Genomic DNA, 15172 nt, shown 5'->3' with positions numbered 1-15172 from the left:
GTCATTTTCCTTAGAAATTTAAAGGTATTTTTCTATTATCTTTTAGCATCCTGTACTGCCATTGAGCAGTGATAACAGTATGATTTGCATTCCTTTGTAGGTTACCTTTTCTTTTTGGTAATAACTTTTAGAATTTCTAAGTTGTTTATCTAGATGTGGCTTTTTAAAAAATTATCCTGCTTAGTGTTTTTTGTTTTTTGTTTTTTTTAATCTTTGTTCAGTGCCTGGGAAAAGCAGTCATGATTTCTCCAATGTCCCCTTCTCACCACCTTCTGCTCCTGGGACCCCCATCAGATGAACCATATGGCTTCCAGAGCTGCTTTCTATGACCAACTCCCCTTTAGAGATTTTCCCAACTTGGTCTTGTTTACTTTTGAACCCAACTATTGGGAGTTTTGTCTCAGTTTTTCATGTCTAAGATTTCTAATTAGTAACTTCCTGGTTGAGTGAAGCTGTTACGAACCATCTCTGGAGCTGGAATGCTGGCTTTGCCATGTTCAAGCTTGGTCATCTGCAGGTTCCCCTTCTATAAAAGAGTAATAGTTCCTATCACATCAGGTGGCATGATAACACGTGTAAACACATTACCACGTGTAAAGAGCTCAAGGCAGTGTTTGTCACACGGCGAGAACTACTTAAGCGTGGCCTAGTATTGCGGGTTTTGCTTCTTAAGAATAGGTATTTTCAATATTGTTAACAAGCTGTCCCAGTTTCTAGATTATTCTTTTATGAGGTTGTTGTGCTCAGATCTGCCGAGAGCACCAGCGATGATACCCTTTCCCACTTGTGTGTGGTGAGTAATGCAGGTGGCCTCTCTTCAGCCTGGCAGCCCGATGGAGGGTGAAGAGGGTGGAGGCTCCTGTCTTGGGGGACCCTGAACATGGCCATCACCCAGGGACCTCACTCCAGTCCCAGCCACGGGTGGGCAAGCAGCACTGTCCAGGACCTCAGCTTTAAGCGGGTAGTGGCAGTGCAGCCACATGGCTCTCCCCTTGCCGCTCTGCAGGCCACTGACTTTGGTCCCTTCATCACCATGGGTACCCCCTTCTGCTTTTAGAAAGATTCCTTCTCATCTGAGGACATTTCCTTTGCTTTATTTGGATATGGCTATGTTTCAAACTTTTTTCTATTTATATGTGTTGGGGGCAGAAAGGGGAGATTTCAGTGTGTGTCTGATTCCTTTCCAAAATATTAGATCTGAATAATTAAGCACAAGTTATTTTCTGATAATATTTCAGGTGTGCTCCCAGTTTCTAAATTGTTCTTGTTGAAGTTCATCTTTAGTAGCTCTTTCACCCATCTATGGATGTAAACCTTGCATCTGTATGCCTCCCACCTGCTGGATAGTTTTACTGGGTATAAAGTGTGGGTCGAGCATGGCTGTGTCCATTCCTGGAAGACTTGGGCAGTGCCAGTACTCCCGGAGCAGGGCCCCAGGTTGGCTGGGGTTTCCTGTGAGCAAAGCCCAGCTGCCCAGCTTTCCCCATGGGCCTTCTTCCACCCCGGTGCTCACTGGCTGACCACTTGAGCTGTAGCGTCTGAAGACTCAGTTTCCCTTGCTGCTGGGCGACCTCATGAGGCAGACAAGTTCAGAACACCAGCTATGTGCATTATTGCAAAATAAATTTATTTGAAGATAAACTTTTATAAAAGGTCAGAGGCAATTTGAGATTCCAGATTCAGCTTGTCTCGTAGAAAGATTTAACTTCAAGTAGCACAATTTTGTCTGCTTTTAATCCTGAACATTCGTGAATCACAAAACAGCCAACTGTTGACACAACACACTCAACACCTGACTCCAGCACCAGTGGACCACAGCGTCAGGCTTGGGGGCCCTGGTGCTGCAGCCTCAGGCTCAGGAGGTCCTGGATCTGGCCACTGGCTGACAGCACAGACAGGTCCCGGCATCCCTGCCTTTCACTACCCTGGCACCTTCCAAAAGCATGAGACACAAACCAAGACGGGCCCACCACTGAAGCAGGGGGCTCTGCTCAGTTCCCAGGAGGGAGCCAGATGGACACCTGCTTGACAGTGTGCTGACACAGCGGGGTGGGCTGTCGTTGTGACCCCTGGCCGGCCAGCCAACCGAGGGGCCTGAGCAGGTGGCCTCACCAGGGCCTTACCGGGCTGCCTGGCAGCCCAGGAGGACGAGGGAGGAAGGAGGCTCGTGGGTGTGGCCACTCCTGCTCACTTGGCGGGAGCTACGTGAGGGTCCTGGCAACGGCCTGCAGGGAGGGGAAGTCATCGTCCCCGGCAGCGTGCAGAGCCTGGTGGCTGCTGACGTCACCATGTGCAAGCACCTGCTGGCAGGTGGGGCACACGCAGCAATCCAGGCCCGCCTGCCGGGTGCTGGCCTGCCACGCGCTCTTCTTGTTCTTCTTTGCCTTGGTGCCAGGAGGCCTCTCTCGGCCTCGGAAGTCCCTGTGCGCGGACAGCAGCTCCTGCTGCTTGGCCGTGTCGGGCAGGAGCACCAGCAGCTCGTTGAAGATCTTCTGGAAGTTCTCCCCGAGCAGGTCCCGGCAGCTCTTGTAATACTGGGCTGCGGAGATCACGCCCTGCCATCCAGAGCCAGACCCGGTCACGCCTGGCCCAGGCCTGGGCCCCAGGTGGCAGGCTGCCATCCCCCTTCACCCCGCCAGCCTGACCTGTCTGAACTCCCCCGAGTGGTTCTTGAACTCGCTGAAGCGAGCCTCATCGCTCTGCAGGAAGTCCTTGATGGACTGGATGAGCTGCAGGTTCCTCTCCCGGAAATTCTCGGGGACCAGGTAGGCCTGTGGCGCTGGTGTCAGCCTGGGTCTGGGGGTCAGGAGAGGGAGGAGACTTCAGTCTCTGGGGTGGCCCAAGCGGAGGGCACTCTCCCCTGGGGCATGAGGCCAGGCAGCCCGCCACACTTACGCTTTCGTGGTAGTGCTAGTGCTGGAGACGCAGGCCGAGTGGGAGCTAGGCAGCAGGCCGGAGAAGCCAGGGGGTGGCTTGCTGACAGGAGGTACCAGGCCCGGCGGTGGGGGGGGTGCAGTGCCCTTCAGGAGCACCACAGTGCTGAAGCCTGCAGGGGTGGCACAGCACGAGCCAGAACGTGACCCTCCACGCCCTCATTCCCTGCTTCCCACAGGCCACCCAGCCAGTTGGGCTTCCATCCACAGACCACACCTCCCCTGAAGAGCAGGCCCAGGCGCTGACACTGCCCAGAGCCAGCACACTCCTCATGCTCATCCTGGCCCCCATCATAAGGAGATGCCAGGATTGCCCCGTTTTACAAAAAGGAAGAGACACAGGGAGGTTAAGTGGTGGGCGGAGGTCACAGACGCTGGCGCCTGCCTCCAGACATCTGCTGGGCTTCCAAGGCAGCTGGAAACCACAGCACACAGGCTCCTCTCTCCGCACCCGCAGTCCTGTAGCTGCCTATACCACACAACCTCAGGCCCGGGGGGTGCTGCAGCCTGGCTATACCACCCCACCCCCTTCCCAGACACCCAGAAGCAGGCCTGAGCCAGGTGCACCTACCTGGGGGAGGGGGCATCCTGGGTGGGCAGGGGCCGCTGAGTGCTGGGAAGTCTTCCTGGGGTGTGGGACAAGGGAGGGGCCCCAGGGGCCTCGGGAGCCCAGGGGGTTCCTTGGGGACGCTCCGAACTGAGGCCAACCCCTCAGTATGTCCATTGACGATGACAGCGACGGGCCCCTCAGCTCTGGCCATGGGGGCCTGCTCAGCCCCAGGGGGGCCATTTTTGTCAGGGGGCAGTGGTGGGGGTGATGCGGCACCTAGCTTCTCGGAGCCCATCTTCTTCTTCTTGCCGACTTTGGTGAAGTTCTGGCCGGAGGCCAACGCCAGCAGGGAGGAGACAGCGACCGTGGTGGGCCCGCTCCGCAGCTCCTGGGCGGTGAGGCCGGTGCGGCTGTCCTCCTCTTCTTCGTCCTCTGCTGGGGGCAACCCACCCTTCTTGCTGCCCTTGCCCCCCTTCCCAGCCTTCCTGGGGGGCTGGCTGCCCCTACCAGCAGCCTGGGCCCCTGGGGTGGGCTGTGCCACCTTCTTGCTGCTGCTGCTGCTGTTCCAAGCAGAGATGAGGCTGGTGGGGGCAGTGCTGGGCTTGGAGATGGAGGACACCAGGGCAGGGAAGTCATCCTCCTGGAAGGTGCTCCTGCCCCTGGGGGGAACAGGGTACGCCAGTGGCAGCCCCACAGGGCCTAGGGCTGCTGCCGCAGAGCAGGACGAGGAAGCAGAGGTGCAGAGACTGGGGAAATCTTCATCCTTCAGCTTCGAGGTGGGGGGCGGGAGGGTGCTGAGCCCAGGGAGAGGAGAGGGTCAGTGGCCCGCCAGGCCCTGGACTGCCCCGTACCCACTCTCCATAGGAGCTCTGCATCCTCGCCCCAGTTCATGTCCCCATTTACCTCTGCAGTGTGGCCGCTGCGGCAGGGCTGGTGGCTGGGAAGGCCTCTTGACTTACAGGACCATTTGCTGAGGCTTCCTTGGGGCCTACAAGACACCAAAGGACCCTACATCAGGGCCGACCAAAGCGCCCTCCAGGGTGACCAAGGAACCTCCCAGGTGTTCCCCAGGCCTAGACAGAGCTGCCTGCAGGCAGGGCCAGCTCACCTGGGCCTTCACCCTGAGTCCGGAGAGGGCGCCGGAGGCCCCGGGGTTCCTCGGGCCCCCGCACCCCTGCCTCCTCCTTCTTGAGTCTGCTGCCCTCCTCCCGGTCCTCGTTCCTGTGCGTCTCCTGCTGCTGCTGCTGCGCAGCCACTGAGGCTCGGATGGCAGCTGCCACTTCTCGGTCCTCTTCTTCCCTAGAATGGGGAGGTCTTCAGGCTGGGGAAGCCCAGGACAACAGCAGTGCGCAGGCGCAGGCGAGGGGCTGGGGAGGGGCCTTATCCCTGGGAAGCCAGGCCTGAGGCCACCTCGGAGGGTGCTGGTCCCTCCCTGGCCAGGAGAGGGCACTACGGGGCAGAGGAGTCCTCCTGCCAGCCTCAGGGTATGGCTGCGGAGCACCTGGGCCCAGTGCTCTGGGGCCGCATCTGGCATCGGCATCAGGGGGCAGCCTCCGGCCTGAGCATGTGCCTGCCACGCTGGTGCTTCATAGCACAACTGCAGTGACCCTCCAAGTGATGCAGACCCCCTACCCACCCCCACCTGCAATCCTGGTGTGTCTGGCTGAAACTGGAGGAAAGAGGACACGTCTGCTCCCTGAAGACACTGAGCAGACCCGCTGCCATGCCCAGGACACTGGACGCCAGCAGGGCAGAGCTCCCTGATCCCCATGCCTGTTCCCAGCTCAGCTTTGGACCGTTGCCACCGCTTCAGGGGTGGCGCTAGGACAGTGTCGGCGGCGTGCAAATCCTCCCACCTCTTGTACCTCCAGCTTCCACGGCGGCTCTGCTGGGCTCCGCGGCCACCGGCCCGGCCTGCGCGGCCCTGGCGGTTGTACCTGTCCACCTCCTCGTAATCCTCGCCGCCGATGAGCCCTGTGGCCGGCACACAGCCTGTCACGGGCCTGGGCCAGACTGAAGCCGGCTCTGGCTTGGACAGAGCACGGGCTTCCCCGCCCACCATGGGAGCCGGGGGGAACGGTTTCAGACACCTTGAGGGGTCCACACCAGCCCCAGGTCTCTATGGTCTGGGCAGCAGGTCAGAGCAAGAAGTGGGCTTGGAGAGAGGCCTGGGTCTGCTGGCTGCAGAGCCTGAGGTCGGGACCCACACAGCAGGCACTCAATAATCCTCTGACCTGGGGAGAGCCCCAGGGACCCCAGAACAGCAGACCCGAGACGCTGTGGAAACCAGCCAGGGGGAAGAGCTCCCTGCTGTCAGCGCGCGCAGGAGACACAGGATTGACAGGTGTGTCCCTTGTCTTCGCTGACACATCAGGTCGGATCAGGTTCTGGGTCTGAGGCCTCTAGAGCAGGGCGATGTGAGCCCTGCCTCGGGGGCGCCAGGCTGGAGCCCTTGGGAGCCCCGCTTGGCAGAGGGGAGGCCCTGCTCACCTTCGTTCCGGCGCGAATGCCGTGGCGCGTAGCTGAACTGCAGGTCGATCTGGCGGTTCTGGCGGGCCTCGGCCCGGCTCCGGCTATGGCAAGCCGTCTTGTGGGCCTTGAGGTCAATCTCGGTGCGGAAGGCATGGGTGAACTGCTCGGTGCTGCAGCGGCCCTCCTCACACAGGAAGTGCTTCTCCCGGAAGTGCTCGCGAAGATATGCATAGTCACTGGCAAGGTGTCACAAGAGCCCTGTCAGCCCTCCTCTGCAGCCAGTGCCCCTGCCCAGCCGCTCCGGGTGTCCTGGGGCCGCCCCGTGCTGCCCCGCACCCACCTGTAGTAGTCCTGGGCTCCGTCCGAATCACAAAAGTGGCAGAAGTAGTGGTCTCGACGCAGGTGCTTGAGCAGCTCGTCATTGTCCAGGTAGCGCTCATCGCAGAACTTGCACAGCGGATGCCCGCGGTGCGAGGTGTCATCGGGGTCCCCCTGCATGCGGTGCCGTGCCAGGTCTTTGCGCGAGTACCACTTGCGCTCGTGTGTGAAGATCTGCAGGGAACAGGGACGGGGGGCTCGGTATAGGGTTTAACCTCCCAGGCCTCCCCCCTCTTCCTATGGCACAACAACCGGAGGGACCCTGATGGCACCAGCTCAGTCCTAGAGCCCCCAGATACCAGGAGCCTGGCAGGCCCATGTAGTCATTGGGAGCCCCTCCCTGCCTGGACTGTGTGCAGCCTGATTGCCACCCCCCCACCCCCAGGGTTCTGTGAGGCAAGAGAGCTGGGGGGGTGCTGGGGGGCTGCAAAGGTCCTGCCTGTCCAGGGTGAGAGGCAGCCACCAGCCTCTCACAGCTGTTTGGCTGAGCCCCAGCCCCCACCACCAGCACCATCCCCTCTCTAGGGCCTGGCCACCATCTACCTCTGCCCAGGGCTCTCCCTGGGTCCCTGGGAGCCCCAGGCTGCTGCTGTGGGGTGGGAGCGCACCTTGAGGTGTTTCAGGCATAGCTTGCAGCAAAAAAGCTCATGCTGTTTCCGCATGTGCTGCTCCAGGTCCCCGAAGAGGCCAAAGGGCGGCAGTTCTGGGCACCTCGGGCACTCGTGTTGCAGCAACTGTCTGGGAGACACCAAGAGCCACCCGTCCCCTTGGGCACTCAGCGTTGCCACCTGGAGTGGGCATTGGCCTGGCCCCTCACTCCACACCCCCAGAGACATCCTGGGAGCAGGAGCCAGGGCAGGCATTCCCACCCATGCCCGCCATAGCTCTGGCCTCTGAGTCAGACGGTGCTGGGCTCGGGGTCAGGAGCTGCACCCCACCAGGGCCCAAATCAAACGAGGCCACAGGACGGGGCTGGGTGCACAATCTAGGAGACTGACCCCTGCGTCAGGTGGACATTATGACGAGCCCACACAGGGACCCCCTTCACCTGGAAAACGTGGACCATCCTCACAATAACTGTACCCCTTCATGGGTTTTCCCGCCATGGGCCAAGAGCAGGATTTGCAGGAGCTCACGTGCACTCAGAGGGCCCCAGAAAGCAGGCACTGTGTGCTGTGCCAGGAGCGCTTTCCCTGAGTCACCCCCGGCCACCACCTCAGAAGGGGTGCTGGGAGCATCCCCAGTCACCAGCCGCCTGGCCCTGATGTCTGTGCCACACCAAGTGCCCCCACCTTCCTGAGGGTTGCGAGGAGCACAGGACGTAATGGGGATGTGCCCATCCCGGCCACAGAGCGCCCCCCAGAGGCAGACCCTCGGAGCCCGGGCTGAGGACTCCTCGCTCACCTATACAAGGCGAACACTTTCCCATCAGCAAAGTAGATGTCGTACTTCTTCTCATGCTGCAGCTGGTGGAGGGGGATTGTGGCGAAGGCAGGAAGCTTCTTCCCAAAGACCACCTGGAACCAAAAGCGAGAAGGCATGATGAGCAGGGCAGATGCCCACTGGAGGACAATGTCAGGCTGAGTAGAAAGGGAGGCACTCAGGGTCCCTCCTGGGAGGCCAGAGGCAGGCCCCAGCACCCTCTGCCACCCTGGGCCAGCCCACCAACTTGTGTGGGGTTGCGGGGACAGAGATGCAATGCCCAACCTCGCCACCAGAGGGCGGCTGGCTCCCCACTTAGTCGCTGCCAAACATGCACCTCCTAGACAGAGGGTGCCCCAGGGGCAGCGACACCCAGAGGCAGTGACAGGGACCAAACATCCGGGCAAACCACAACTGGGTTGAACACAGGACAGTTTTCATGGGGAGAAACAGAGTCCAAGAAGCAGCTAAGGAAATAACCAATGCTGCCCGGCCAGGACACATCAGGTGACTTCGTCAGGGCCTGGCCACCCTGCATCCACCCATCATGTTCCCATGATGCCACAGGAGAGGGGCTCCTCCACGGGACTCAGTCACAGCACCCGCTGATCTTGGCCAGCTTCCTGCCTGTTTACTGGGCTATCTGGAGGCGCCAAAGGGATGAGCTGGACAGGGCTGGACGTGGAAACCTCCACAGCCCAGCAAGCAGCTCCACTGCTCTTGGGTGACACTTGCTGGGACTTGGCGCTTCCAGACCGTCCTAGTGCCCAGGCCCCCCCTCTGAATCAACAAGGGCACCTTCGTCCTCCAGCCCCGTTTCTTTGGCCCCCACTTCCCTTGCTTGGATCAAGGCCACACCGGCCCGTCTCCCCTCCATGCCCCTTCCTGCTCCACCACTGTTCCCCAAGTCTGGAGCTGACTGCTTGCCTCAGCTGAGTCCTCACCAGCACACCCAGGGTGCGGGGGGAAGCTTCACTTTGGGAAAAGTCATGCCAAGGTCATCCCTGTTATGTTTAGGCTCAGCCAGGGAGGATGTCTGGGACCTGAATGGCCATGAACTAGGGAAAACAAGGGGCTGTCTGGGGTGAGCTTATGGTCATTGTCCCCTCACTGCAGCGAGCTTAGTTAACACGTTGCGTACGGATCACGAGAATCTTCACGAGGGGTTTAATCCCCGCCGTACGCAACGTGTTAAAACAGCGAGCGTAGTTAAAACTGGTTCTTTGGGGGAGGAGCCAAGGAGCTCAACCTCTACTTTCTTTTTTTTTTTTTTTTAATAAATTCAGGGTTTTTTTAAATTTTATTGGGGAATATTGGGGAACAGTGTGTTTCTCCAGGGCCCATCAGCTCCAAGTCATTGTCCTTCAATCTAGTTGTGGAGGGCGTAGCTCACTGGCCCATGTGGGAATTGAACTGACAACCCTGTTCAGAGCTCGTGCTCTAACCAACTGAGCCATCCGGCCACCCCAACCTCTACTTTTGAGGACGCGCTGGGGGTGGGGGCAGGCTGACACTGTCCCCCACTCCACCCCCACAGGAGCCCAAGGGAGGTGTCATGATCCAGCCACACCCATTCTTGGGGGCGGGGGATGAGCAGGGCCCCAACAGGCCTTTCTTCCCCTTGTCCTCATGTCTGGCCAGGCAAGGGCTCTGCCCCCTGCCACAAGCTGAACTTAGATGGGCGTCTCATTCCAGCTGTGCTCCCATGTCTTCAGGGGGGAGTTGTGGCTCTGTCACCAAAGGGTCACCCTCCACACCCCTCCCCAGTGTATTCTCAGGCCTGGGCCTCGAGCTGACCTCTTCTCAAAGAATCTGCCTTCCTAGGGCAAGCTCACACCCAGTCCTGTCTTACGACCCTTCCCAAGGGGGCCTTTCTAGCCCAGACCCTCCTGCGTCCTGCCCAGGGACAGGCGCCCACAGGCACAGGGCAGCGAGCCAGGCAGGATGCTGCTGGAGGAGTTACCCGCCAGACGTGGTGCCCTAGCTGGGCTGAGGCAACACAGGCAGCAGATTTTGGAGCCCCGGCGTCTGCCTGCAAGGTGGCCAGGCAAGCAGCCTGCCAGGGAATACCCGAGGCTGCCAAGAAGCATCCAAGCCCAACAGACTCAGCAGAGGAACGACTTTCTTCCGCAGAGGAAACCCGTGGTGCCGGGACGCCCTGTCAGGATGCCTCCCTGCTCCAGCGCCCTCCTTTCAGGGGTCAGCTCCGACCCACTGTGGGCGGTGTCTCCTTGAGCTGTGGGTGCCCTTGCTGTGGACAGAGTTGGGGTACAGGTCTCAAGACCAAGCTCCAGGCTGCTCGGGTGGCCACTTGTCCCTCCGGAGCAGCCTGGTGGGGCAGTCGTGAACCGGGCCAGAAGAGAGACACCAGAACCACAGGAAGAGGCTTGGGAAAGAAAAGTGACCGTGGGCTTTTTTGAGAATGAGGGCGAGCAGGCTTGGAGCCGGGGGCGTAGAGTGGGGAAATGCTAACTGCCCGTCCCAGACAGGAAGTGAGACAGGTAGTGGGCTGCCCCAGGCCTGCAGCAGAGGCCAGGCCCAGAAATGCGCAGACAAGGGGATGGCAGTGCAGTCTGGTGGGCTCGTGTCTCTGCCCCCAGCGGAGGGTGAGGCAAGTGGTGAGACTGACAAGGACAAGGACGAGGGCATAGTGGCCCAGCCAGGGACGGGCAGAAACCCACCAGGGATCCAACCAGTGTGGCCAGAGACCCATCCACCCTGCTGATCACCTGATGGGAGGGAGTCGTGGGTCCGAGGACAGAGGCCAGGCCAGACCTGGACACTTGGAGACAGGCCACCCTGAGCAGCCCCGGGGTAGGCCAGGCAGTGAATGACCAAGGGGAAAAGCGCACCCCTCGGTGGGCCCAAGATGGCCAGGCCAGTCCCTGAGGGGAGACAAGGGGAGATGGGGGTGAGAGAACCTCCCTTGGAGCACTCTACAGGGATGGTTGTGGGGTTCAGGCTGGGGCCTTGCTGCTCCCCACTCCCGGTATGCAGTGGGCACTCACTACGGGTGAGTGGACGAGAAGACAGGCGATTCCAGCAGTGACTAGCAAGAGCGAACCAGATAGTGAGGGGTGGGCAGTGAGGATGGCCCTGCGGCAGGGGAGGAAATAGAGGGTGGGTCTCTGGAGATCGTCCCACCCAGAGAGTACAGGCACCCAGTGAGCCGAGAGGTCCAGGACCAGGATGGTGGGCAAGAGGCACTGACAACAGAGAAGCATGACCTGACTCGGCAGGACTCGCCTCCTGACCTGCCTTCAGCCTCCTCTCCCACACGTCCTGCCTGTAAAATGGGGGGTAGGACTACACTAGGTGGCCTGCAGGGCCCCCTCCTAACTCAGACACATCCCACTTTGTACAGCAGCCTCCTCAGATCCTTCACCATGGCTGGGGATCAGGGCAGGGTGGAAAGCAAGATGAAAACGGTCTTCCAGGAGCAAGTGGCCTGCGGGAAAGAGGCGACCAGGGAAGGGATGGGAACCGAACCTGCATGTGCTGGGACTTGGCCTCCACCCTGAGCCCTGCCAGCAATCTCGATTGATCTGGCTCCTCATCTGCCCAGCAGCGCATGGGCTGGCACAGGGAGGCGCTCGGTCAAGGGGCAGAAATCAACCAGCAAATGGAACTGGCCTGTTCCATACAGCATCTTGGCACCCTTTCCTCCCAGCTTGTTTTCAAAGACTGAGTCCCATAGGGACGGCAGAGCAGAGACACGTTCAGGGCCTGAGGATTTGGTGGGGTTCAGTATGGGACACAGGAACTCAGAAGACAGTGTAGGACTCAAAAAGGGAACAGGAAGGCCTAGGATGGAGCTACACGTTCAAGAATGGGAGGGAAGCAGGATGAATAGAGGGGAAGATCGTTTCCTCAGACTTCCTAGGACAATTTCTTGCTGCCCAGCAACTTGGGGCAGGCCCAAGAGGCAGGCCAAGCTCAGCCAGGGGCATCTGATGACAAACCACACCCAGCTGGAGCCTGCTGACAGGTCACGTCAACAATCTTTGCCACAGAGCACTTGGAGGGCAGAGGACGCACAAGCAGTAAAAGAGGCCAGATGCTGGCTCTAGTAGCCACACATAGGTGTCTGCTCACTTGTGAGTGAGACCCGCAGTATCCTGGAAGCTACAGGTGTGCTGGGAAACCTGGCCATTCACAAGTTACGTCATGCTACGCAAGACTGACTGGCAAGGCAGGCTCTGGCAAAGCTGGGAGGTGCCCTCTGAGTAAACCGTAGGCCCAAGGTTTCTCCAACTGTTCCCGCACCCCAGGTCTCTTCTGGGTCCGCGTACATCTGTCAACTCCATTACAGACTGACGGCATCCCCAAATGTCTTTTTCCGATATGGCACAAAGTAGGTGCCCAGAGAGTGCTATGGGATTTCAGCATCCACTTGGCTCCTTTAACATACTTTAAAAAGAAGAAAGAAACCTATTCCTTAAATATGCCATATCTGCATCACTTCTAGGAAGGAGAAAGTCGGATTCCCTGGCAGATGTCACCAGTCCAAGCCTTCCATGAACAAACCAGGGAATTTCACAACGCTGGAAGCAAACAGATCTCAAAGCACAGCAAACCAAGGGAGCTCCAGCTAGGTGCTCGCAGCCAGCAGCTGGCATTGCAGGGAACGTGGGGAAAAGCTCCCTGGTGCCCTCTGATCCCTCCAGGGCTTCCATGTCTGGACAGTCAGGAACTCCCCCCCCTTCGCTCGGGAGCTGAGCTCCCCAGTCGGAACCGTCAAGGACTTCATGACACTTATATCGCCACCCATCAAACACCCTGAGGAGGTCCCAATAGTTCTGCCTTTTCCTCTGGTGGGCAGGTCTGAGTGAGACTGCCACTCAACAGATGAAAAACGCCAGCCTTAGTAACCCAGGGGGGCCCACGAACACAGCTGCGTTGGAATCACCCCGTTTGACCCTCTGCTTCCAAAACAGCCCTTTGAGGTGCCCACTTGCCCTGTCTCCTCCACCAGAATGGAGACCCCTGAGGATAATAAACTCCCGAAGACTAGCAAGTCGAGGAGTTCTTGCTCTGATCATGTCCATTCCTGGCCAGGCAGGGATTCAAGGGGCACAGGAGGAAAGTCCCGAGGCTCTGTCCCCACAGGGATCGCTCCCTCTGGCACCCAGCTCAGCCACCTCCTGCCTCCCGGCCCCAGACGCCCCACAGTAGGCCTCACGGTCGGGACCCCGCCCCGAGTGGCCCGCCAGGCCTTTCTTACGGAAGCCGGCACCGCCAGGCCCGCAGCCGGACATCAGGAAGGTAAAGTCCCCTTCCGGCCTCCGGGTGCCCCGCCGCTCAGGGCCGCCGGGTCCGGCTGCGCCCCGGAGCCCGTCCCGGCGCTCCTAACACGCGACCCAGCCGGCGCGACGCACCTGGCGCAGCTCCTCCCGGCACACGGCGCAGTATCGCTGTTCGCACAGCACTCGCATCTTGGTGGAGCAGCGGTAGCACACCGGGTGGTCGCAGCGGCCGAGCGCCGTGGCCTCCAGGTCACCACAGCACAGCACGCAGCTCCCGCCGCCCCGCTCGGGCGCCGCCGCGGCCGCCGCCTCCAGGACAGCGCGCCGACTATCGGCGCCCGCCGCCGCCGCCGCCGCCGCCGCCGCCATGGTCCGGGCTCCGGCCCCCTCCTGGCCGGCGCGGCACGGCCTGGCTCCCGGCGGTCCCGCCCCTTCCGGGTTACGTCACTGCCCCGCCCAGCAACGGACCCGCCCACGGAAGGCGCCGGCGGGACATCGGGCGCTCTAGCCTCAGCGGACATCGCCAAGGTCTCGGGCTCCTCTCTCCCCCCGGCCTTCGTCATGGGCCGCCCTCACCTCCTGGGGCTCCATCTACTAGGGTTATCAATGTCAAAGTATGTGTCGGCGACCTCAACCGAGACAGGAATCGGGAGGGCCTGTAGGAGGCGCTCTCACACTTTGTGTCAGTCCGGAAGTCCTACCGGAAGAACTCTAGCGTTAAAACAGAACTCTATGGTGGTGTCAGCCCCGCCCCTTAACTGCCTGTGCTCCTCTATAAAAATTCTTCCTTCAGCTTTGTCCTGGCGGAACTTGCACGTGGATCACCGTGTCTGCAGGCTATTGGGTTGCAATCCTCTCCCCACATCACCAGTAAATACTTTTTAGTAACGAAATGCCTAGTCGACTTTTGTTTATGGACAAAATTTGGGGTCGTTCAGAATCCAGAGAAGAAACCCCGGTAGCTCCGGGCTTGGGGGGCGGCAAACAGGTGCTGGCGCCCAAGAAGCTATTTTGAGCTCACTCTCTTCTCCCCAATTCAGGAGCTGGAAAGGGTAAGTCTCCTCTTGGAACTGAGCTTCCCCTTCTTGTTCTGAAGCTCTCCAGGCTTTATTCAGGAACTGTTTGGAGTTTCGTTAAAACACGATGTTTGTGAGCTAATTGGGCACTCTGACCAGACTCCCTAGGCGGCTTCTTGGGGCTGCAGTAGTTTTTGGACTGCATAGAAGCTGTGCCTCTGCCTTTAGCTTGGCTCTTCTAGAACAGACTGTCTTCACTACAGAACTGACTTTTAACGTGCAGGTTGCTCGAGCTGTTTTAGACTGTTTGGGGCCCTTGCTATAGCGAAAAGCCTCTGAAACTGTGATCTCAGTTACCTAAGTATTTTCAGAACGTCCCTCCTAAAATAAAGGCAGTCCTGCCGAAATTATGTTTAAATGTCGCAGTCACTCGTCATGTGCATATTAAATGGACTTACCTACCCAAAAGTAATTGGGAATACCAATGACCATTATGGGGGAACCTTTGGGATTCCCAAACGTACTTTTCTTAAAACCGAATTGGAAAAAACCCAAAAAAACCGAATTGGACTATCCTAGTGCTAAAATTGGGAAAGATGGAGGGAATGCCTATGTAGAGTGGTATAGCAAGAATCTGAAGTTGCCTCATTGCACAATAAAGTTTTAGAACAAGCTAGTGAACTTTTAAAGAGAAAGGTGGCTTCAAGAGGCTCGTTTTCCTCTCCTCCAGCATGGTCTAGCCCTTTCCCCTCAACTCCTTTGTCCCAGGCTCCAGCTCCACCCTGCCCCTCCCAGCTCTCCTTTGCCTCCAGCTCTTCCCCTAATCTTCCTTTGATGCTATCTGCCTTCCGCCACCAGCTTTCCTGCCAGCAGCTCCACCTCTGACGTCTTCTCTGAATTTAAAGTTCAACCTTCTGAGAATCCTAACAAACCTCAAGCTTCATATGTTCCCTAGACTAAAGCTGAATTACGAGCCATAGTTAGAGAATTTCCTCAGATAACTGAGGAGCGTCAAAAATTTGCTGAAGAGTTTAACATAGTTATGCAAACCTACCAGCTTGGCTAGTCGGTGAAGACCAGGCTTGACATTGGTTGAGACTGGCTGGATGGGAATGTCCCGAAAGGGATTTATTTAGAAAAACAAACCTGGTTTTT

General features: G+C 58.8%; 1 protein-coding gene across 4 annotated transcripts; it reads right to left on the bottom strand.

The window, feature by feature from the left end:
• Window positions 1-1606: 1606 nt before the first annotated feature.
• Window positions 1607-13433, bottom strand: ZNF598 (zinc finger protein 598, E3 ubiquitin ligase). 4 transcript variants are annotated; one of them, XM_019713109.3, is made up of 12 exons: window positions 13134-13433; window positions 7738-7850; window positions 6942-7071; window positions 6296-6507; window positions 5974-6191; window positions 5340-5457; window positions 4592-4782; window positions 4387-4471; window positions 3505-4277; window positions 2896-3046; window positions 2646-2796; window positions 1607-2555 (listed from the first exon to the last, which is right to left on the bottom strand). In XM_019713109.3, exons 1-12 carry the CDS (start codon window positions 13368-13370, stop codon window positions 2202-2204), a joined length of 2733 nt encoding a protein of 910 aa, XP_019568668.3. In that variant the 5' UTR covers window positions 13371-13433; the 3' UTR covers window positions 1607-2201. The 4 variants fall into 4 exon arrangements, with proteins under 4 accessions (XP_019568668.3, XP_019568669.3, XP_074179271.2 ...); XM_019713110.3 differs by having other exon boundaries at window positions 3505-4142; XM_074323170.2 differs by having other exon boundaries at window positions 5349-5457.
• Window positions 13434-15172: the final 1739 nt, after the last annotated feature.

This window comes from Rhinolophus sinicus, chromosome 10, assembly GCF_057876585.1.
Source record: "Rhinolophus sinicus isolate RSI-liver-muscle chromosome 10, RSI-T2T, whole genome shotgun sequence".
Lineage (NCBI taxonomy): Eukaryota > Metazoa > Chordata > Mammalia > Chiroptera > Rhinolophidae > Rhinolophus > Rhinolophus sinicus.
The sequence above is the reverse complement of the archived record's forward strand: the minus strand, read 5'-3'. Positions and strand labels throughout refer to the sequence as shown.